This window comes from Oryctolagus cuniculus, chromosome 12 (genome assembly GCF_051225735.1).
Source record: "Oryctolagus cuniculus isolate XC-2025 breed Fujian yellow rabbit chromosome 12, ASM5122573v1, whole genome shotgun sequence".
Taxonomy (NCBI): domain Eukaryota; kingdom Metazoa; phylum Chordata; class Mammalia; order Lagomorpha; family Leporidae; genus Oryctolagus; species Oryctolagus cuniculus.
This window is the reverse complement of record NC_142878.1, coordinates 78,483,238-78,505,352: the sequence shown is the minus strand read 5'-3', so window position 1 is coordinate 78,505,352 and position 22,115 is coordinate 78,483,238. Positions and strand designations below refer to the sequence as shown.

The 22,115-nt window shown below is 40.7% G+C and overlaps 1 protein-coding gene across 7 annotated transcripts in view; it reads left to right on the top strand.

Moving 5' to 3' along the window:
* Positions 1-22,115, top strand: part of PRTG (protogenin) — a 158,139-nt gene that overhangs the window by 86,464 nt on the left and 49,560 nt on the right. For all 7 annotated transcript variants that reach the window (XR_016218159.1, XM_089310392.1, XM_089310391.1 and 4 more), the window contains exons 10-11: positions 218-523; positions 1,532-1,720. Coding sequence is in view for 6 of the 7 variants with exons in the window: in XM_089310392.1 (XP_089166518.1) it covers positions 218-523; positions 1,532-1,720 (495 nt within the window). In the remaining variant the exon portion in view is untranslated. The remainder of the gene's footprint in view (positions 1-217; positions 524-1,531; positions 1,721-22,115) is intronic.

Sequence of the window (22,115 nt, the reverse complement as noted above, 5' to 3'; positions counted from 1 at the left end):
TTACTTTTTTGTGCTCCATACACTTGGTCCTCCCTTGTTATTTGTTCTTTTTTTGTTTGTTTGTTCTCTGCTTCTCTGAAAAGCTTTGCCAGAACTCAAAGTGTCTCTTCTTTATTATGTTAAATGTTGCTATAAAGAGAATTTAGTATGTACTGGTATGCTAAGTGGCAGTCCAGTTTTAAGTATTTATTGGCAACCTGTTTTCCTGTATGACTAGTTCCTCTGAGACCTCCTGAAATCAGTTTGACAAGTCGAAGTCCCACCGACATTCTCATCTCCTGGCTGCCGATCCCAGCCAAATACCGACGTGGCCAAGTGGTGTTGTATCGTCTGTCCTTCCGCCTAAGTACTGAGAACTCCGTCCAAGTTCTGGAGCTCCCAGGGACCACACATGAGCACCTTTTGGAAGGCCTGAAGCCTGATAGTGTCTACCTGGTCCGAATCACTGCAGCCACCAGAGTGGGGCTGGGAGAGTCATCAGTGTGGACTTCACACAGGACACCCAAAGCTACCAGTGTGAGAGGTAAATTTCCAAAGACTATTGAAGAAGAAGAACAGTATTTTTACCTTTGGATCAGATTTTTCTTCTCTAAGTTATGTTTGTTTTATGAATAAAAATATTCCACAAATCATGCACTTATCTGGAAAACAAAAGTTAAACTTCTTACTTAGTCATACCTTTGTGTATAGAGTTTGTTAGTGCATAAATCTTTTGTTTGCACTACTAGTTTACTTAGCAAATCCTCTTAAGGACAGATTAGCCAGAATCAACCTAAATTACCAAAGTTAATATGCAAGCTAGTAGAGACTTAATGTTATTGCCACATATTTTTTAAATCATCAGTTCAATCTATACCATAAGACTGGGGAATTGTAAATTTTGTTTATTTTTATTTCATTTGAATGGCAGAGAGAATGAAAGAGAAGGAGAGAGAGAGAGAAATTGATCTCCCAAATGCCTGCAACAGCCAAGCTAGGCCAGGCCCAAGACAGGAGTCTGGAACTCATGTGGGTCTCCCAAATAGGTGGCAGGGAGCCAGGTACTTGAGGTATCATCTGCTGTCTACCAGAATGCACATTAGTAGGAAGCTGGGTTAGAAGCAGAGGAGCTGGGCTGCTTCCCAGGCTCTGATATGGGATGCAGGCTTCCCAAGCAGTGACCTAAGTGCTGAACCAGGCAGCTGCCCTAGACTGGGAAATCCTGGACCCTTCTCTTTTTACTAATATGGAATATATTATCACTTTTTATTGTTGTTATAAAACGATCTCTCTTATTATAGAGGGAGTAAAAGTAGTTTTTCTTCTTTGGAAAAAATTTACAAATATATGCTAAGTTTTTTTTCAGTATCTATGTCTTAGTCTTTTTTTAGGTAGCATTTTATGTTCTTACCTCCACCTCAAAGTTAAGCTAAAGTATAATTTATTGTAATTATTTTCATTAACGGTTGGCTTGAGAGATCTGCGGTATTTTGTGTCTCCCTTGGGATTGAGGGTTGTTTGTATACATATGTTTTCTGATGAATCTTTCTAGCTCCCAAGTCTCCAGAGTTACATTTGGAGCCTCTGAACTGCACCACCATTTCTGTGAAGTGGCAACGAGATGCCAAGGACACAGCAGCCGTTCAGGGCTACAAGCTCTACTACAGAGAAGAGGGGCAGCAGGAGAACGGGCCCATTTTCTTGGCCACCGGGGACCTGCTCTACACGCTCAGTGGCTTAGGTGAGTGGGGCTCTGCTGGGATTTTCCTTTTTTCTCCCTCTCTAACCAGCTGGGGGAAAAGTTACTGGATACAAGACTGGGGAACTGACTTACATTAGTAAGAGAAGAATTGGTTTTTACTACATCACTACAAATATCCTACTGTTTTCACCAATGACCATTGGCGAGTTAAACTAATGGCTAGCCCTCTATCTTTCCCCTAGCTCTGGGAATCCATTTCTCTTTCTAGAGTTCACTTGTGGTAGTGTAAGGTCCTGATTAATTATCATATGTGAGGTAGAAGTAGAGTGGTCACATAGTACTCGGTAATTAAGTTTAACTTAGAATTTGCCTCAGAGTGGTATATATGTGTGTTACTTTATGCATGTAAATGATACACATATTTATGTACAAAATAATACCATTACATGTGACCCATGTAGCTTTAAATATTCACTTTCTGTAGTTCTACCCCCAGAAACACTGGAAAAATACATGTGTTTGGATTCATTAGTATTATGAAAGATGCTGTTTTCTCTATTATTTCTATCTTTGCAGGGTAAAAGGAAGTTCATGATGTAAATACATTTAGTATAAAATAAAGACTTTTAGAGGTGAACATTTACCGTGGTGATTAATATCCCCCATATGTGCTTCTTTTTTTTTTTTTTTTTTTTTTTTTTACAGGCAGAGTGGACAGTGAGAGAGAGAGAGAGAGAGAAAGGTCTTCCTTTTGCCGTTGGTTCACCCTCCAGTGGCCGCCACGGCCGGCGCACTGCGCCTATCCGAAGGCAGGAGCCAGGAGCCAGGTGCTTCTCCTGGTCTCCCATGGGGTGCAGGGCCCAAGCACTTGGGCCATCCTCCACTGCACTCCTGGGCCACAGCAGAGAGCTGGCCTGGAAGAGGGGCAACCAGGACAGAATCCAGCGCCCCCGACCGGTACTAGAACCTGGTGTGCGGGCACTGCAAGGCGGAGGATTAGCCTATTGAGCCGCGGCACCGGCCCAGATGTGCTTCTGACTCTACCTTCTTAATAATGTACATGCTGGGAGGCAGTGGTGATGGCTCCTGTAGTTGGGTTCCTGCCACTCATTTCGGGGACCTTGGTTGAGGTCTTGGCTCATGCCCAGCCTCAGCCATTGCAGGCATCTGGGGAGGGAACCAACAGATAAAAGCGCTCATTCTCTCCGTCTCTCTCTTTGTGTCTTTGCCTCTCAAATAAATTAATTTAAAATTTGTAAAGTATGTCTAAAATGAATATATGAGTATAAAAAGATGTGACAATGTATAAAATATACATTCGGGGGCAGGTGCTGTGGTGCAGCAGGTTAAACTGCTCTCTGCAGTGCTGGTGCCCTATATGGGTGCTGGTCCAGGTCCCTGCTGATGCACTGGGAAGCAGTTGAAGTTGGCCCAAGTAATTGAGCCCGTGCACCCACGTGAGAGCTCTGAATGAAGCTCCTGGCTCCTGGCCTCAGCCTGGCCCAGTGCCAGCCATTGCAGCCATTTGGGGAGTGAACCAGCTGGTGGAATATCTAACTCCCCACCCCCCAAACCCTCGTGTCTCTCCTTCTCTTGCTGTAATATAAGTAATATAAGTTAATGAATCTTTAAAAAAATACACACTTAACTATTTGTTGCTTATGAGTGGCATTTTATCCTTAAGTGCAAAAAAATCACTTTAATTATGGTTTCGAACCAAATGCCTACTGAACTGAGAGAACACCTGCATGTATTAGAATTTTACATAAAGCACTCTGGCTTCTCTCACAGACTGTCCTTTGCAAGTGAGGGAAGGGTACTTCAGGCTGCTTCTCTGGGTCTCTCCTGGCCTCATGCTAGCATAGGCTGGGAGCCCAGAGTCTCTTGAGTAGGACGCAGTGGTGGGAATCTGTTTTCAGATGCAAGAATATAGAACACCATTCTGCCGTTCTTTGCTGTAGCTTTCCAGATGGTGTTTTACTCATAATTTTGTTACACCAGTTCTTAATTTGATCTGCATTCAGTTAAATAAGTTTTACTTTAGATCTCTGTCAGACAGTTTTATAAACAGCAAGGACAAGTTGCATGTGTTCAGACTAACCTTCCTCAAACTATTGTTTCTGAAATGACATTAGCCCAACCCACTGTCAACAGCGTCATTTGTTCCCCTTCTTGGTGCATGCTCCTTTTCCATGTACATGTTATTTATCCAAGAAAATATTACTCAGCACAGATTGAGTACCCAAAATGCTTAGAACAAAAAATGTTTAGATTTTGGAGGTTTTGGGATTTTGAAACATCTGTGTAGACTTTACTGGTTGAATATTCTGAATCTGAAATTCCCAAACTGGAAATGTTCCCATTATGAAACTTAAAAAAGATGATTAGATAGAAAGGTCCAGCTACTACTTCACTCCCTGCAACAAACAGTTGGGGCCAGGTTAAAGCCAGTAGCCAAGAACTCAGTAGGTTTCCCACATGGGTTGCCTGGAGCCTGTTAGTTTAGCCATCACTGTCTCCCGGGGTATACATTAAAGGGAGCTGGAGTCAGGAACAGGTGTATGTTGAAGCCAGGTGCTCTGATCTGGGACACACGCATCCTGACCAGACCCTAGCCTCTAGTCCAAATGCCCACCTTGCAGATCTGGAACGTTTTGAGTGTTATGTTGGCACCCAAGGAGTTTTGGATTTTTGATTTTTTGGGTTGAAGGTGTCCCATCTGTATCAAGTAACAAATAGGATTTAGGATAATTGTTGATGAAGAATCATAGATCAAACTCAGTACTTCAGTTTTCTTCACTGTTAAGGAAATATAAAAAAAAAAGTATGCAATTTGAAGATTTATTTTATTCATTTGAAAGAGTTACAGAGAGAAGTAGAGACAGAGAGAGAGGTCTTCCATCCACTGGGCCAGTCTCCAGATGGCCATAATGGCTGGAGCTGTGCCAGTCCTAACCAGGAGCCAGGAACTTCTTCCAGATCTCCCAGTGGGGGCAGAGGCCCAAGGATTTGGGCCATCCTTCACTGCTATTCCAGGCCACAACAGAGAGCTCGATTGGAAGTGGAGCAGCTGGGACTCAAACCGGCGCCCATATGGGATGCCGGTGCTTCAGACCAGGGCGTTAACCTACTGCGCCACAGCGCAAGCCCCTGATATACAGCTTTCCAATGATAAGTTTTTATTTTCTGTTATGTTTTAAAAATAAAGCTTATGTATTTTTGCCTTTTTCTTAAAAGGTTAAAAATCCATTTTGTGTGCTATTTGAGGTAACTGTTTAAAATTACTTTTTTAATGCATAAACTGGAAAATACTATGTTGCAGTCAGTATACCATGATTATTAAAACAGCTCCATGTTTCCTGGCTGAAATTAGACTGAGTGGTTGAACTAATTGAAGTTCAAGATATGGGAGGCCTCTGTTTCAGACACAGGAGCTTTCTTGTTGGCCAGCAGGTTCCACTCCCCTGGAGCTGCAGAGACACTGCCTACGTGGGCTGCTAGCAGGGATGCAGTTGTGTGGATGGTACAGCTGTTGACTAGATCATCCTGAAGGCGCTTTTTGATCTTGAGACCCCCTGTGGTCTAGTGTTCCTTTTCTGGAAAGTCAGTGTTGGGGACCTCATCGAGCTTACAGCTGGTGAATACGTTTAACTCAGAAAGCAGGCGTGTGTTAACAGCTCCCATGCCTTTCCTTCTTACTTCTGGATATTGGGAGGGCAATGCGTTCTGTTAACTGGACAACTGACCATCTGGGACCATTTTCCATGAGAGCATCTGGTGGCCGCTGCCTGTTTAACAGAGTGATGTGTCTAAAGGGCAGCAGGTTAAGGGAATCCTATCTGTGTCTTGCATGGTGAATACTTGCTTTTACTGAGCTTAGCACATTAAAGATGCTCTAACTACAAAGAAATTTACTAAGTGGGCTTGGCAATGAGATTTAGGTGCCTCTGTTTGCTGATTTACTGTCAATTTGAGTTACAAACTGATGTCTTCAAATTTCATTTTCATACTAAACCCCTTTCTGATGCCCTTACATATCCTCTTGTTTCCTACTTTTGGTAATTAAGTTTTCAATTTAAAAAGTATGATGCTGAGAACACATTCTACTTGGAAATACGCACAGTCCTTTGTTTCTGAAATAAAAAGATGCATGAATTTAGATACTTCTGTTCATTTGACTAGCGTTTTTGAGTATTTTCTAAGTAAGGCATTGTGGTACTACAAAACAGATGTAGCTTTTGCTCAAGAAAGACTAAGCCAGAAGGTATTAAATTCACTATTTTTCCAGTTTTCCCCAAATTTCTAACTCAATGTGATTTACTTAGTAGTGAAAGTTATTTTATAATATTTTACTGTAAAATCTCAAAACTTAGTTTCCTGAGATGGGGAATGTTTTGTAAAGTGTCTTTAAAAATCTTGTGTCTTTCATACTTGTAGTATCATAAAATATTGGTGGAGCAGTGCAGTGGGAATATTTTGATGTTGACAGCTTGAATTTAACGAATTTAGAATAGAGTTTGATTTTAATTAGAAGTGCTTTACTTTTGGGAGGCTAGAAGAGCATTGGGCCTGTGATGTAACACGTTTGTGATGTAACACGTTTGTGTGATTTGTTCTACGTTGTGGTATGAGGTTTGCATCAAGATTTTGCATCTTTGCAGCAGCTATTTTCAGTTAGATTTTCTTTTCCTTGCAGTTCTTGGTGTTTAGCATGGTTATAAGTGGAATTTTAAAATGTTTTATTTATCTCAATAAATTGAAGCAAAATTAATAATACACTTGTGTTCACTGATAATAGACGTTTTCTTCTGTTTATTTTGGAAATAGGCTTTGAATTCTGGATTTAGAGTTTCTAATTGTAAAGGAACTGTTTTCATAAACTGACTTTCAGAAGAAATTGTTCTAAAGTGTTGAGTCATTTTATATACTAGAGTGAAAGGGGGAGATTACTTAGATGGCACTGTGTTAATTTAACGTTTAGGATACTATTACCAGCTCATCTTCAGCTTGTATTCTGCAATGCATTTGAGCTATTTTACTTAATTTCAAAGCAAGCATGATTAGTAAACATGTCATTTAGTAGCCCTTATAAAGATCCAAATATTTAAAATCATAAGTAATGTCCATGAATCACTTGCAAACTTCTAGAACTCATGGATGGACTTATTTATTTAGAAATCCGAAGTTGTAACTCCCACTTACTTCTGGGAGTAGGAGTGAGGAGAAGCTGTCCCTGGTTAATCATGTAGTTTTAGGTTCCCTTAGCCAGTATGTACAGAAGCGTGCTAGAATTAAGTCAGATTTCTGGGCGTTGTTACTATAATAGAATAAGGTTTCATTGTGTTTACCTGCATAAAGAAAGAAAGTCAAGAACTACCAGTAGTGAGCGAAGCTGACACAGCTGGAGGGAGTCCTAACCTTTCCCCGAGTCCAGCAGGAGGAGGTTCCATGGCACACAGAAAGCAGTTTTGTCAGGGAGCTTGTTGTGAACTTCATCATAGTAGTGACTTTGTTTTCGAAGAGAATTAAAATCCAAATGTTAAACATGGAAGTCACGTTTTAAGACAAGCCAGAGGCTTTCCAGAGACTGAATTCCTCCTCCCTCTCACACAGGGAAGCCTTAAATAATACTCAGAAAATATTTGCAAGCATCCTGCAGATGAAAATGCTTATAATGTAGTTTTTTTACTACTTTCTGCCTGCATGCCTTAAGATGGATTCCAAGATACACTATATTTTATAACAACATCCTCCTAATCATTAATAGTCTCAAGGATATTTTTCTCTTTTTAAATATTTTATAAAGAATTATTCTATTTATTTGAAAGATAGAGTTACAGAGAGAGAGGTCTTCCATTCCACTGGTTCACTCCCCAAATGACCACAATGGCCAGAGCTGAGCTGATCTGGAGCCAGGAGCTTCTTCCAGGTCTCCTAGGTGGGTGCAGGGGCCCATGGACTTGGGCCATCTTCTACTGCCTTCTCAGGCCATAGCAGAGAGCTGAATTGGAAGAGGAGCAGCTGGGACTCAAACCAGCGCCCAAATGGGATGCCAGCACTGCAGGCCGGGACTTTAACCCACTGGGCCTCAGCGCCGTCCCTGAAGAACATTTTTTAATACTGACTTTGAATCTGTAAATTCATTTCAGATAATCTGGTGCTTTGCTATCAAGTACTAGCTCAAACATAGTTCTAGATAATAGGATTCATCTCAAGTAACATAAAACCAACACTTTTAAGAATCAAGAATTCTGTCCAGATTAGTTTTGATGTCCTAAAGCAACCTTGGTTTCTATGAGATTACTTTGCATTTCTTTCTTTTTTTCTTCAAATCTTTTTTTTTTTTTAAGATTTATTTATTTGAAAGGCAGAGTTACAGAGGGGAAGAGGAAGAGAGAGGGAGAGGGAGAGGGAGAGAGAGAGAGAGGAGAGATCTTCCATCCAGTGGGTCACTCCCCAAAGAGCTGAGCTGATCTGAAGCCATGAGCTTCCTCCAGGTCTCCAACATAGTTGCAGGGATCCAAGGACTTGGGCCACCTTCCTCTGCTTTCCCAGGCCATTGCAGAGAGCTAGATTGGAGGAGGAGCTGCCAGGACTTGAATCTGTGCCCATATGGGATGCTGGCACTGCAGGTGGTGGCTTTACCTGCTCTGTCACAGCTCCAGCCCTCCATATTTATTTCTTAACAAACCTGTTTTTAGGATCTGTGTAAAATTTCCATTGACATTACTGCTTTTATTTGCCACAAGCTAGATCTTTGGGAACACATCTCAATTTTTTGTCTCTCTGCTTAGTTGCCACTTTTTGTAGAAATAGTTCCCCTGAACTTTATCTGATTGTACCCTTTCTTTCAAAGAGTCACAAAACAAGTCAATTTGACTGAGGTCAGCAGGCTTCTTAAAAAGCAATTTTTGGAAACCACCTGCAATATAGGCCAGAAAACTTAAGTGTGAGTTAAAACAAAGAGAATATTTAAAAAGTGTGGAATTTGGGGCCGGCGCTATGGTTAAAGCCCTGGCCTGAAGCGCCAGCATCCTGTATGGCCGCCGGTTCTAGTCCCGGCTGCTCCTCTTCTGATCCAGCTCTCTGCTATGGCCTGGGAAAACATTAGAAGATGGCCCAAGTCCTTGGGTCCGTGCACCCACGTGGAGACCTGGAGGAAGCTCCTGGCTCCTGGCTCCGGCGCAGCTTCAGCTGTTGTGGCAATCTGGGGAGTGAACCAGCACTCTCTCTGTCTACCTCTCTCTCTAACTCTGTCTTTCAAATAAATAAAATAAATCTTAAAAAGAAAGTATGGTATTTTACTTTCTTATCTTTATTAAAGTTTTATTTATTTGTTTTTATTTGTATGAAAGGCAGAAAGAGACCAATAGAGAGAGATTGTCCATTTACTGGTTCACTCCCTGAATGCCCACAACAGCCAGGCTAGACTAGGCCAAAGCCAGAAGCCAGAAACTCCATGTAGGTCTCCCACATGAGTGGCAGGGACCCACCTAATTGAGCCATTCTCTGCTGCCACCTAGGCTTTACATTAGCAAGAAACTGCATCAGAAGCACAGATGGGATTTGAACCTAGAGGCTCTGATAAGGGGATACAGGTGTCCCAAGTAGCATCTTAACTAATATGCCAACTGCCTGCCCTGATTTTTTATCTTATAAATTATTCTTTCTTCTGTTGTGTTTAATCTGCTATGAAGCTAAAATATGTTGAAACAAATACAGACTTTAGGAAATACTCTATTTTTTCTTAATTTACCAGTGGAACAAAATTTTTAAAATATTTCATTCCTTGCAGTATATGAAAATGCCAAGTATAATTGATAGTTGGATTTTAGAACTCAATACTTGAAAAACTTAGAGACCAATACTTAAGAGGAATTGAAAAATTTTATCCTAAGAGAAATCCTTTTGTTATTAGAAAGTATTTACAGTAGACAGTAAAAAAATTTTTTTTGTTAACTGTAGTTACCTCTATTTAAAGACCAAATGTTGGCAGGTTAAGGAAACTGTAAGGGCTGTACAAAAGTTACAAAGCATCATCTGATTATTTTTCCTTAAATTCTTTGACTTCAATGAAAGGTCAGTTGCCATTTAAAAATATTTCTGGTGTTCTCTGGACAAAGTTAGAGGGATATCTCCTCTTTCTGTTTGGATAAATGTTAACCACTTTTTAAGTCTCAACTCTTCTTGGAATCCTTTTGTTCCTTGAAATGGTGTCAGTCATTTCTCAAAGCGTACATCATTAATTGTGCTCTGTTATAGGATTGCATCACACAGACAAGAAAGAAATACCAAGTTTTATGTCTGCTTCCTTGATTTAACATCAGATTCCACAACTAAATAACAAATCTTAACTGTTTGCCTGACCTTCTAAATAGGGGTGATGTTAGCTATTTTAGAATGTTTGGAGGGTTAATTGAAATAATGTACATAAAAACACAGTGCCTGACAAATCTCACTGTAAATTCTCAACAAATGTTCGCTGTTGTTAAAATTATTGTCCCAGGGACTGGCGTTTTGTGTAGCAGTTAAGTTTCTGCTTGGAACGCCTGCTCCCATATTAGAGTACTGGCTTTACATTTACTAGAGTGCCTGCATTTGCACACCTTGGCAGGCAGCAGATGATGTCTCCACTAGGTGGGTTCTTGCCACCCACGTGGGAGGCCTGGATTGAGTTCCCCAGCTCCTTGCTTCAGCCTGGCCCTTCTCTGGCTGTTGCATGCATTTGGGGAATGAAACAGTGGATGGAAGGTTTGTCTCTTGACTTTGTCTCTGTTTTTCTGGCTTTCAAATAAAAATGAAATAGATAAATAAAAATTTAAAGAATTATAACCTAAAGTTTCTCTCCCTTGCCAGTCAGTATTTTTAAAATTGTGTTAAAGTCTTTTTTCCCAGGGCTGGCACTGTGGCTTAGTGTGTTAAGCCTCCTTCTGCAGTGCCAGCATCCCATATGGGCACTGTTTAGAGCCCAGGCTGCTCCACTTCCTATCCAGCGCCCTGTTAATGTACCTGGGAAAGCAGCAGAGGATGGCCCAAGTGCTTGGGTCCCTGCATCCACATGGAAGACCAGGAGGAAGTTCCTGGTTCCTGACTTCCACCTGGCTAAGCCCTAGCTGTTTTGGCCACTGGGGAGTGAACCAGTGAGTGGAAGATCAGAATTTTCTTAAAACACAAATTCTAATTCACTATCTCTGAATGCAGCTGGAAATACTTGCATTTTTGCCCACTTTGAGAAATAACAATCTACGCAAGAGGTAGATCAGCTTTTTCTGTGATTGACCAGATAGTAAGTATTTTAGGCTTTGTGGAAACTATGGACTGAATGTTCATGTCTTTTCAAAGTTCATATACTGAGATCATAGGCTAAAGCCCTAACCTGCCAGTGTGACTGTATTTGAGGTCCTATGGATGGGGTTCTTAATTTGATAAGGCTGCTTCCCTTTTTTTATTTTTTTAAAAAGATTTTATTTAGTTGTTTGAAAGGCAGAATTACACAAACAAAGGGCGAGACTGAGAGAAATCCCTTCTACCTGCTGGTTCATTCCACAAATGGCTGTAATGGCCAAGGCTGGGTCAGACTAAAGCCGGGAGCCTGGAGCTCCATCTGGGCCTCCCGTGTGGGTGGTAGGAGCTTGAGCACTTGAGCCATCTTCTGCTGCATTCCCAGGTGTTAACAGGGAGCTGGATTTGAGGCAGGGCAGCCAAGATTCAAACTGTTGCTCATACGTGATGCTGGTATCCCAAGCTGAGCCTCAACCCACTGCACTACACCGCCAGCCTTGAATGGTTCCCTTAAAAACAAAGGAAGAAAAGCACTCCATCAATCATGTGAGGACACAGCAAAGCAGTGACTGCAGGCCAGCAGAGTCCTCACCAGAAACTGAATCCTGCCAGACCTTGGTCCTGGACTTCTAGCCTCTAGAACTATAGGAAGGAAAATCCTGTTGTTTAAGCCTCTCTGTGTCATTTTGTCATGGCAGACTGCACAGACCGATCCAGTGGGCCGTGCAGTCTATCACAATGACCAACTCCGCTATCGTGACAGGGAAGGTGTCTTAGAAATACACAGTGTAGGAGTATGGTTCTGTTCCAGTAAAATATTATGGACACTGAAATGTGAATTTCATTTAATTTTGACATATTTCCAAAGTAGCCTTTTTAAAAAAAAAAATGTATTTGAAAGGTAGAGTTACAGAGAAAGAGAGGGAGTGACAGAGAGAGAGAGAGAGAGAGAGAGATCCGCCATCCACTTGATTCACTCTCCAAATGGCCAGGGTTGGGCCAGGCTGAAGCCAGGAGCCAGGAGCTTCATCTGTGTCTCCCACGGGAATGCAGGGGCCCAAGCACTTGTCCTCTTCTGCATTCCCTGGTACACTAGCAGGGAGCTCGATTGGAGGTGGAGCAGCCAGATGCCTATGGGATGCCTATGGGATGCTGGAGTTGCAGGTGGCAGTTTAACCCACCACACCACGCCATCCACAGTAGTAGCCTTTGAAATTTTTTTCTGTAGAGAAAACTTTTCTATATAGAAGAGATTTTTATCTAACAGGGTCTGTATTAAAGGCACCAGGCCATATGACTATAGTTTGGCCATTCCAAGTATTGAATCAATGTAGTTCTTGTTTCCCAAAATGCAGTTCCAGGATCAGCAGCTTAATCTGGAAGTTTCCTGAGCCGACTGTAAGGCTCCCTCCACTAGCAACTGTTTTAAAATGTGAGGGACAGAATCAGCCCTTAAGGCATTCGGATCCAGCTAAAAAGCCCACGAGAGTATTTCAGGCATGGAAAGCCAAGACACCCTGGCAAAAAAAAAAAAAACAAACCCTGAATGAAAGATCTCTGTGAGTGAGATCCCAGCGGAAAGTATGGGCCATCAAAGAAGGAGGTACCTTTCTCTGAAGGGAGGAGAGAGCTTCCATTTTGACTATGGCCTTGTCTAAATAAGATTGGAGTTGGTGAACTCAAGAGGCTTCCATAGCCTTGGCAGCTCATGACAAGAGCCTCGGGTGATTACTGACATCATAAATAAGAGTGTCAATTGTTAAATCAACAACAGGAGTCACCGTGCACTTACTCCCCATGTAGGATCTCTGTCCTTAATGTGTTGTACTATGTGAATTAATGGTATAACTAGTACTCAAACAATACTTTATACTTTGTGTTTCTGTGTGGGTGCAAACTGTTGAAATCTTTACTTAATATATTCTAAACTGATCTTCTGTATATAAAGATAATTGAAAATGAATCTTGATGTGAATGGGGTGGGAGAGGGAGTGGGAGATAGGAGGGTTGCAGGTGGGAGGGAGGTTATTGGGGGGAGAAAGCTGCTATAATCCAAAGGTTGTACTTTGGAAATCTATATTTATTAAATAAAAGTTTTAAAAAAAGAATTTAACAGTGAAGAATAGGAAATCTTTTCAAGTGAAGCAAACGCTAGGTTCTGATTATGTAAAGACATTGCAAACATTGTACTTTTGAACATAAAGGAGGATGTAGTTAAGCTTTTATTCAGAAGACAGCGCATAGCTCTATCAGTTTGCAAAATCCAAAATAGCACTTTTCAGTAGATATACAAGTACTGTTCTCAATGCATATGTACAAAGGAGCCAAAAACATCTTCACCTTTCTGTATCAAGGTGATTAGAAAAAGCTAAAAGAATAAAAAGAGACATTTTACTTTAAAAAAAAAAGTGTTTAGTTAAAAAAATAGTTTCTTTCTTCTGTAGTTCTGGGAGATATGTGATTTCAAATTTGAAACTTTCTTTTAGAAACTTTATGGAAATATTCAAATAAGTTTTATTGGAGCATAATTTCACAGATGTAAAATGCACTCATTGATAAGTTTTGATATAAGTACACATCATGAAGTAATGACTATTCTACGTGATCTTTGTTAACCACCCACAGATTCTCTCTCTGCCCCTTGGGAACCCCCACTGCCCAAGTATATGTGACGGAATTACTGATCTGTTTCCTGTCAAGATACATTATTTTGCATTTTTCCACAGCGCTATTAAATAGGAAACATGCAATGTAAAAAAAAAAATAAAATAAAATGTGAGGGAAAAGTATTTGGACCTTTGGTAACGTGTTCCACGTTACCCTTCCCTTTATTTGAGTCTGCTCTCTAGAGGCATACAATCACGAATAATGGCATATTCTGTCCCTGAAGGTGTCTGATTACTCTTGATGTGGTACACTCCATTTTAGCCACCTGTGATATTGCCAGATTAATTAGATTTTGAGGGTTGTTTTATTTCTTAATTTATTTGAGAAGCTGAGAGACACAGGGACAGAAAGATAAGAGAGTTCTCTCACCAAGTATCTGCAACAGCCCAACTGACTAAAACCAGGAGCTAGGAGCTCAATCCAGGCCTCCCATGTGGGTGAGAGGAATCAATTAATTCTACCATCATTGATGTCTCCCAGAGTCTGTTTTAGCAGGAAGCTGGAATCAGGGCCAGGCGTTGAACACAGGTACTCTGATATATTTGTTTATCTTAACCAGCATCTTCACTTCTTGACTAAATACCCACCCATTGCATTTTGAAAGGAATAAGAAAAGAAAGGAAATACAGCCATGAATTTCAGAAATCTATAACAAAAACTGTTCTTTGAAACCACATGGCAAAGCCAGGAGAGAATATTTTTTAGCCCTCTCAGCTGCTGTCATTGAGCTTTATGATGATGGGCTTACTGCACAACAGTATTGTTTTCAAAACCCTCCTTGGGGTTGTATGTATGCGGTGAGTATAGTGCTCAGTGGAACTCTGTAAGTCAGAAATAAAAAGCCTCCTACACTTGCTTGATTGTTCTGTGCTAGACGGTTTATTAAACAGAGTTCATTGGGCTTGCAAATCAGAAGATGAGTTAAATTTAGGAATTTCTAATAATGGGCTAAAATTACCACTGTGAATTACTTGCAAAATTGAAACTACTGCGACAACATGCAGCTTTGACTTTTGTGATTCTTTACCTAACTCCCTGTGAAGACATAGCCTAGGAGACAGTGCTGATTAAAAAAACAAAATTTGGGGGCCAATGCTGTGGTACAGCTGGTTGAAGTCCCGGCCTACAGCATCAGCATCCAAAATGGGCACCAATTTGAGTCCGGGATACTTCACTTCCCATCCAGCTCTATACTAATATGCCTAGGAAAGCAGTGGAGGATGGCCCAAGTCCTTGGGCCCCTGCACTCATATAGAAGACCTGGAAGTAGCTCCTGGCTCCTGGCTTCGAATCTACCCACCCCCAGTCATTGTGGCTATGTGGGGAACAAACCAGTGGACGTAAGACCTCTCTGTGGCTCTACCTCTTTCTGTAATTCTGTATTTCAAATAAATAAAATAAGAAAGTCCCTGTACCTTTGGGGCAGAGGGATAGAGGCACTGTTTAAAGAAAAAAAGCAAAATTTTTAATTTTAGGGTGGGTGTTGTGTGTGTGTGTGTGTATGTGTGTGTATAAAATATCTGTCTTAGCGCGCCGGCCGCGACAGCCATTGGAGGGTGAACCAACGGCAAAGGAAGACCTTTCTCTCTGTCTCTCTCTCACTGTCCACTCTGCCTGTCAAAAAAAAATAAAAAGGAAGACCTTTCTCTCTGTCTCTCTCTCTCACTGTCCACTCTGCCTGAAAAAAAAAAAAAAATCTGTCTTAGAAATATACATGCATATATATTTAAATATAAAAGTAGTTAAGATTGCTGTTTATACCAAGTTACTATCATGTTTGTTTCCTAGAACTACTTAAGGTTATTTTCCACTGTATTTAAAATTTAAACAGTTGTGTATGTTAATTGTCTGTACTCTATACCAGGCACTGTATTGGGCATCAGAATATGAACATAAGATGACATGTTTCCCTCTGGCATACTTCAGTTTATCATGGAGGATTTTAGGTGAAATCGATGAGATTGAGTGCTCTGGAATGACGAGAAAGGACTACTTTTCCTGCATGATGGAAACCAATTTGCAGAGAAATGTTAGTGGAGGAAAATCACTGCAGTCAGAAGGGCTTAAAATGTACAAAGACAAAAAGACTCAAGAGGTGGTCCTATTGATTTGTCCTGTCTGAAACATGAGTTGTGTGGGTAGGGGTTGCAGAGACTCCAACCACAGAGTTGATGTTTTAGGGGCCCTGTGTATGGACCTTGATAACGACTTGATCTTTGTCCTACCATCTATACCATGTAGAGTCATCAGAAATTTTCACGTGGAAAGGCAACATCCTTGTTGCAGAAAGATCACTGGTCATGGTATTGGGATAGATTTCAGGAAGGCAGTGAGTGAGTCTGAGTCATGGAGGATGCTGCTGAAAATAAGAACTCAGTAAGAGAATTCTCATCATAATCTAAAATGATCAAAATGTAAACTAGGACAGTAGATCATTTGGGGAAAGGCAATTGTAAAGTTGCTTCAGGTTTAGGATAAGTTGTACTCGACTGATTACATGTGGACCTGGTAGGAGACCTTGGAATACAAGTTATGGCTGAGGAGTCAGTGAAAAGATGCTCAATATCATTAGCCATGAGGAAATGCAAATTTTAAAAGGTACAATGAGATATCATCACATACCTTTTATAATGACTAAAATTTGTTTGAAACCTCAAAACTACCAATATCAAGTGCTGATACAGAACGTCTGAAACATGTATGCATCATTATAAAATGCAAAGTGAGGGGCTGGTGTCGTGATGCACTAGGTTAATCCTCTGCCTGTGCACCGGCATCCTATATGGGCACTGGGTTCTAGTCCCGGTTGCTCCTCTTCCCGTCCAGCTCTCTGCTGTGGCTTGGGAAGGCAGTGGAGGATGGCCCAAGTGCTTGGGCCCCTGCACCCGCATGGGAGACTGGGAGGAGGCACCTGGCTCCTGGCTTCGGATTGGTGTAGCTCCGGCCGTTGCGGCCATTTGGGGAGTGAACCACCGGATGGAAGACCGTTCTCTCTTTCTCTCTCACTGTCTGTAACTACCTGTTAAATAAAAAAAAAATGCAAAATGATATAGCCACACTAGAAAAAAGGTTTAGTGCTTTCATATAGTAAAGTATACCACTACTGTATGATTCTGCAATCTCATTCTAAGCATTTACCCTAGAAAAAGAAAAACTCAAATTCACACAAAAGCCTACATACATATATATGGCTGTAGTCACAATTACCAAGAATTAACAAAAACCTAAATTTCACAGTGGGTGACTGGATGAACAAAAGTACAGCACATCAAACAACCGCAGTGCTCCTTAGTAATAGAAAGCAGTGTACTGTATTGCTACTTGCAGGAGTTCATAGATGAATCCCAGTAGCCTTGTGCTGAGTGAAAGAAGCCATTCCCAAAGTATTACAGAATATGACATTCTCCAGAAATTCATTTGGAAGGTAGGGCTTTGAGTTCAAATGACCAGGTGTGGAATCCCAGCTCTGGTTGAGCCACTGGACCTTCATGATCCTTGGTCTCTGCTAAACCTCTAGTGTGTATTGAGGATTGAATGTGGCACCCGGCACAGTGCAATGGTCCATGGCAAGCCTCAGTCTGACTCTTAGGTGTTTGTAGATAGGATTAGGAAGAAGAAATTAGAAGGATGCTCAAGAGCTCTGTGTGGATGCTGCTTCAGCTGGAGCAGAGCTTTCCAAGAGTGGAACCAGGTCTGGGGAAGTGGGAGATACTGAATTCAGTTTGAATCATATTAGGTTGAAAAGGTTGGTGTCCCAGTGGAGATCACTTCATACTGGCCAGTTACGAGGGAAGAGAAAGGACCCAGTCCACCTTTCCAGGTGTGGAGAAAGCTTTATGCACGAAATAGGGGGAAAACTAGTATGTGGAAATTCCCAGAGGAGCTTGGAGTTCAGTCAGAATGGTAAAATGGACTTTTAATTGCGGATTTCTGTGTTGCATGGAAATGCTTCTGAAAGGGCTCTGCTGTGTCTGAGTCTTGGTACTGCCCTGGGTGCTTTGGTTCTGATGGTTAGGTTTTTTTCCCCTTCTGCACTTGCCGCATTGCAGGATGTGGAATTCTCTGCTCTAGGTTCCCTCTGCACATGTGCCTCCACGTACTAGAAAGTAGAAACAAAAAAATATAGATAATCCGATTTAAAGCATACAATGGGGAAACTTTCAGGAAAAGAATGGGGAAATTGAAGAGGTTTTCTGGTTTTGGAATGTTGGAGAATCCTGGTTGGGAGATGGTCCTACATCACTACCTTGAAAGATAGTGTCAGAGGGGCCGGCCAGTGCTGTTTAGGGTAAAGCTGCCGCCTTCCATGCCAGCATCCCATATGGGTACAGGTTGGAGTCCAGGCTGCTGCACTTCCAATCCAGCTCTCTGCTATGGCCTGGGAGAGCAGTAGAGGATAGCTTAAGTCCTTGGACCCCTGCAGCGTGTGGGAGACCCGGAGGAAGCTCCTGGCTCCTGGCTTCGGATCAGCCCATCTGGGGAGTGAACCAAGCAGATGGAAGACTGACTCTCTCTCTCTCTCTCTCTCTGCCTCTCCTTCTCTGTGTAACTCTGACTTTCAAATAAATAAATCTTAAAAAAAAAAAAAAAAAACTCAGCGTTGTAACTATAGTTTAAAAACAAAAAAAGAAAGTAAGAAAGATAGTGTCAGAGGCTCAAATGGAAGAAACCAGTCCATAATCCTAACACAGCCAGTGAGATCACTCTTGGGAAAGATGGGCACAGCCAGCAAAGCTCACTGGAATTTCTCTTAGTATATGCCACTTCAGATATCCTCATGTTATGGCTAACTTTTGATGGAAGGACCTCCAGAAACGGCCATTCTTTCCATGTAGATAAGGTTGTATTTACCTTGGTTTGGTGTGACTTCAAACTTTTCTCAACATCTCTTACTTTCCTCTGAAGGTAGAAGAATTCTTAGAAGTAGAGGGGATCAGGCTGCTATATTATGGTGGAAATATGTGAATGTTACAAATATTTCAGAAAGTTCATGGAAAATACATGTTATGAAAAAAGTATGGGTGAATTTCAAAAGTTTTTTGCACCAAAAGTTATTATAAATTATACTTCCTGGGGCTCAGCATAGTAGATAAAGCTACCGCCTGTGACGCTGGCATCCCGTATGGGTGCCAGTTCTAGTCCCGGCTGCTCCACTTCCTATCCAGCTCCAACTCTCTGATTGTAACCTGGGAAAGCAGCCAGAAGATAGCTAAGTGCTTTGGCTCCTGTACCCATGAGGGAGACCCAGAAAAAGCTCCTGGCTCCTGGCTTCAGCCTGTCCCAGCCCTGGCCATTGCAGCCATTTCGCAAGAGAACCAGCAGATGGAAGATCTCTCGCTCACTTGCTTGCTATGTAACTCTGTGTTTCAAATGAATAAATAAATCTTTTTTTAAAAATTACGTTATCCATGAACTTTTTGACGTTTCCATAGACAGCATGCTGCATAGAATCTTCTAGTAAATTCCTAGTAAATCTCAGAAGGCGTTTCACAGTCTTTACCATATGAAAGCTTTTTTGTAACTTTTTTGGTAATCCTATTGAATGCAGTAGCGCAACTATCATAATACACATTTCTGCCTCTTAAATTCAGAGGATTGCCTACAACATTAAAATGGCAGTGCCTCCTGAAAGAAGAAATACCATTTTGTGTGTGTGCTGTAATGTTGTATTGTATGAGAATTTTATTAAGGGTATCCTTTGGGAGGTTTACATAGCAGTTTTCATACCTTAAAAAAATCATTTTGGAGAAAGGGAAGAAAGCAAGCAATATGTGCCTTTATTTCTTGAGCATTTTTTTTTACCATCTTTGAGAACTAAGTCAACTTTCAAAAAAAAATACCAAAGCCAAAAATAATTGAAAAATAATTTTGGTGTTTTTTCTTGGACTAATATCTTTCATCTTGAAGTCATCACCTTCAGTGCACTGTAAAACATGGAAAGCTCTGTGAAAAACGTGTCTTGTTATCAAATAAGGTATAAGGTGTGAACAAAAATACACATACTTTTTTTTTTTTTTTAAGAGTAAAGCAAAGTATTTTTTTCTAAGAGCAAAATGGGCGTGTTTGCCTTAAATGGCCATCACTTTTGTAGGTTTGAAGTTGTTTTACTGTTTTGGCAGCTGTGTGGCAAGTCTTGAGCAGACAATGGTGTGGGGAGGGGGCCTGGTTGCATCTGGTTTCTCTTTGTAGGAAGACTGAAAAGTTGATACTTTCGGTTTTCTTGAGAAGGCAGTTCATCTGTAGAAGAACTTTTTTAGTGCCTGAATTAGCTTGCTGTGATGCATATGCATACGTTTTGTCCTCTTGCTTCAGAAAAAAGAAAGGGTAAAGAAAATCCTCTACCCTAAAACCACATAACACAGATAACCCTTTGACCCTTAGCACTGGGTGAAGATTTACAGTACTTGCGGAGCCTCTCTTCACAGGCTGCCTGAAAAGAACCCTAAATAAAGTAAGGCCCCTGTGGAGCTGGAGAAAGTAAGAAGGATGAGGCAGTTGCATTATTTCAAGTGCCTGTGTTTTATTTTGCCAGTCTAGGACGTGAAATACCAGTTGTGATGTGTTTCTAGCTTGGGGAGGGGAGGTCCGATCATGAGAAAGAATCAGAGATGCCCTGGGCATATAGCATCCTTCTGTCTCTTGCTCTCAGAAAATTGCCCCTCCTGTTGATTCCCACCAAGTAAATTTTGAAATATCTGCACCGCTGTTGGAATTATCTGCATAGTTGGTGAAAATGGAGACTACAAGAAGATAGGGAAGGGTGACAGGGAATGGTGATCACCATTTGTTTATCTACAAGAAATTGTTTTTCTTCATTTAGGCACTCAAGAACAGAATTAGCTCCACCGTATGTTTCCAGCAAAACATTTCATTGAGATATCTGGAGGAATTTTTACAACTTGCTATCTAATGATGCTCAGATCTGTTTAATAATTATCTATAATAGCCGTATACTAAATATTTAAGCTACTTACGCATTTCTTTTCTAAAAAAAAAATCCTGTTATTTTCTACAGCATTTTGCATTTATAGGTTGAAATTTATTAAACCAGCTTTATAATTTTATTTTCTGCTTCCTTAGTGTCTGTGCTAACAAAACCTCTAATGAAAACTTCCTGGCTATTGCTCATAGTTACTGATAAGTTCTTGATTGCTTTACAGGCCAAAACTTTCAAATGGAATTTTTACAAATGAAGGGAAAACCTCAGTAAAGTTTTCATTTCTCCTATTTTTAAGGGGCTGTAAGTAAGCTTGGCATGAATTACAAGCAATGTCTCCTTAGAGAAGGAAGAACCCGTGTAGGAAATTAAATCAATACTATCCATTAATCATACTGCAGGTCAGCCTTCAGAGCACTCTCAACGTTTCTGGCGAATGTAAAGAATCCTTAAATGTGTGAGGTCCTTGAAGATCCAAGTGAGTTAAAGGAAAGGAGGTTTTCTAAGTGCCACCATTAGCACATGAAAGAAACTTCTGGCTGGATAGAAAAAAAGCTTTGCTGTACAGCAGTAATTACGCTTGGGGTCTTTGTTTTGTTTTCAGCTTAAACTTTGTTCTTGGAAAAACTTAATGCGAATGAAATTTTAAGCTTTTGTGCTAATGACACACTCCATGGAGTAGAGAGAAGCTACAAGACAGGCCATTTCTGGAGGAAAATTTTTTTTTCCTAGGCTTTAAAAATATATTTGTATGCTTGTTTCATCATGTACATAGTGGGCGGGTTACACATGAATGTATTATAAATAAACAAAGGTATAAATGATGAGTATGCATGCTAGAAAAAAATTAATGGAAGGTGAAATAAAAAATGTAGAGACCATTGTTCTAAAATGTTGAAATATTTCTAAGAAGTTTTACAGTCTAGAGAAAGAAACAGACATTAATCAAATCACATCATTTATAATTACCAGCTTTAGTAAGTGCTGTGATAGAAAAACACAGGGAGTTAAGGGACTAAATAGCAGTGGACACTGTATAGTTTGAGGGTGGAGATCAAGGTAGGTTTCCCTGAGAAGTTGATACTGACTTGAGTTCTGAAAATTGATGGGAATAGCTAGATGGAAGATACTGTTGGGATAATGAAAGAATTAAAGAAAGCATATGTGAACCATAGTCATAGAATAATCATCAAACTACACTAAATACTGGTACATCTCTTGTCTACACAACTTGATTTAACAGTTGAGTTGGGAAAGTTAGAATCCCATAAGACTTCTCTAACATAATCCTGAAATAATTTGTTGAAATTTTCCTATTCCATTTTGAGATGTTTAAAATCTTGACTTTCCATACCATCCCAGAAAATAAAGACTACTGTAAGTGGAGACTCTTGAATTAGCTACAGTAGCAGACCCCACTGACACTTACATTGATTGCTGATGGAAACCACAGCAGTGGTTTCCACTGTATGTTATGGTGGCTTCTTAGCTTTTTCACTTACCAAGATGTTAATAACTTAACGAAACCTGTGCAGACAACAGGCAGAC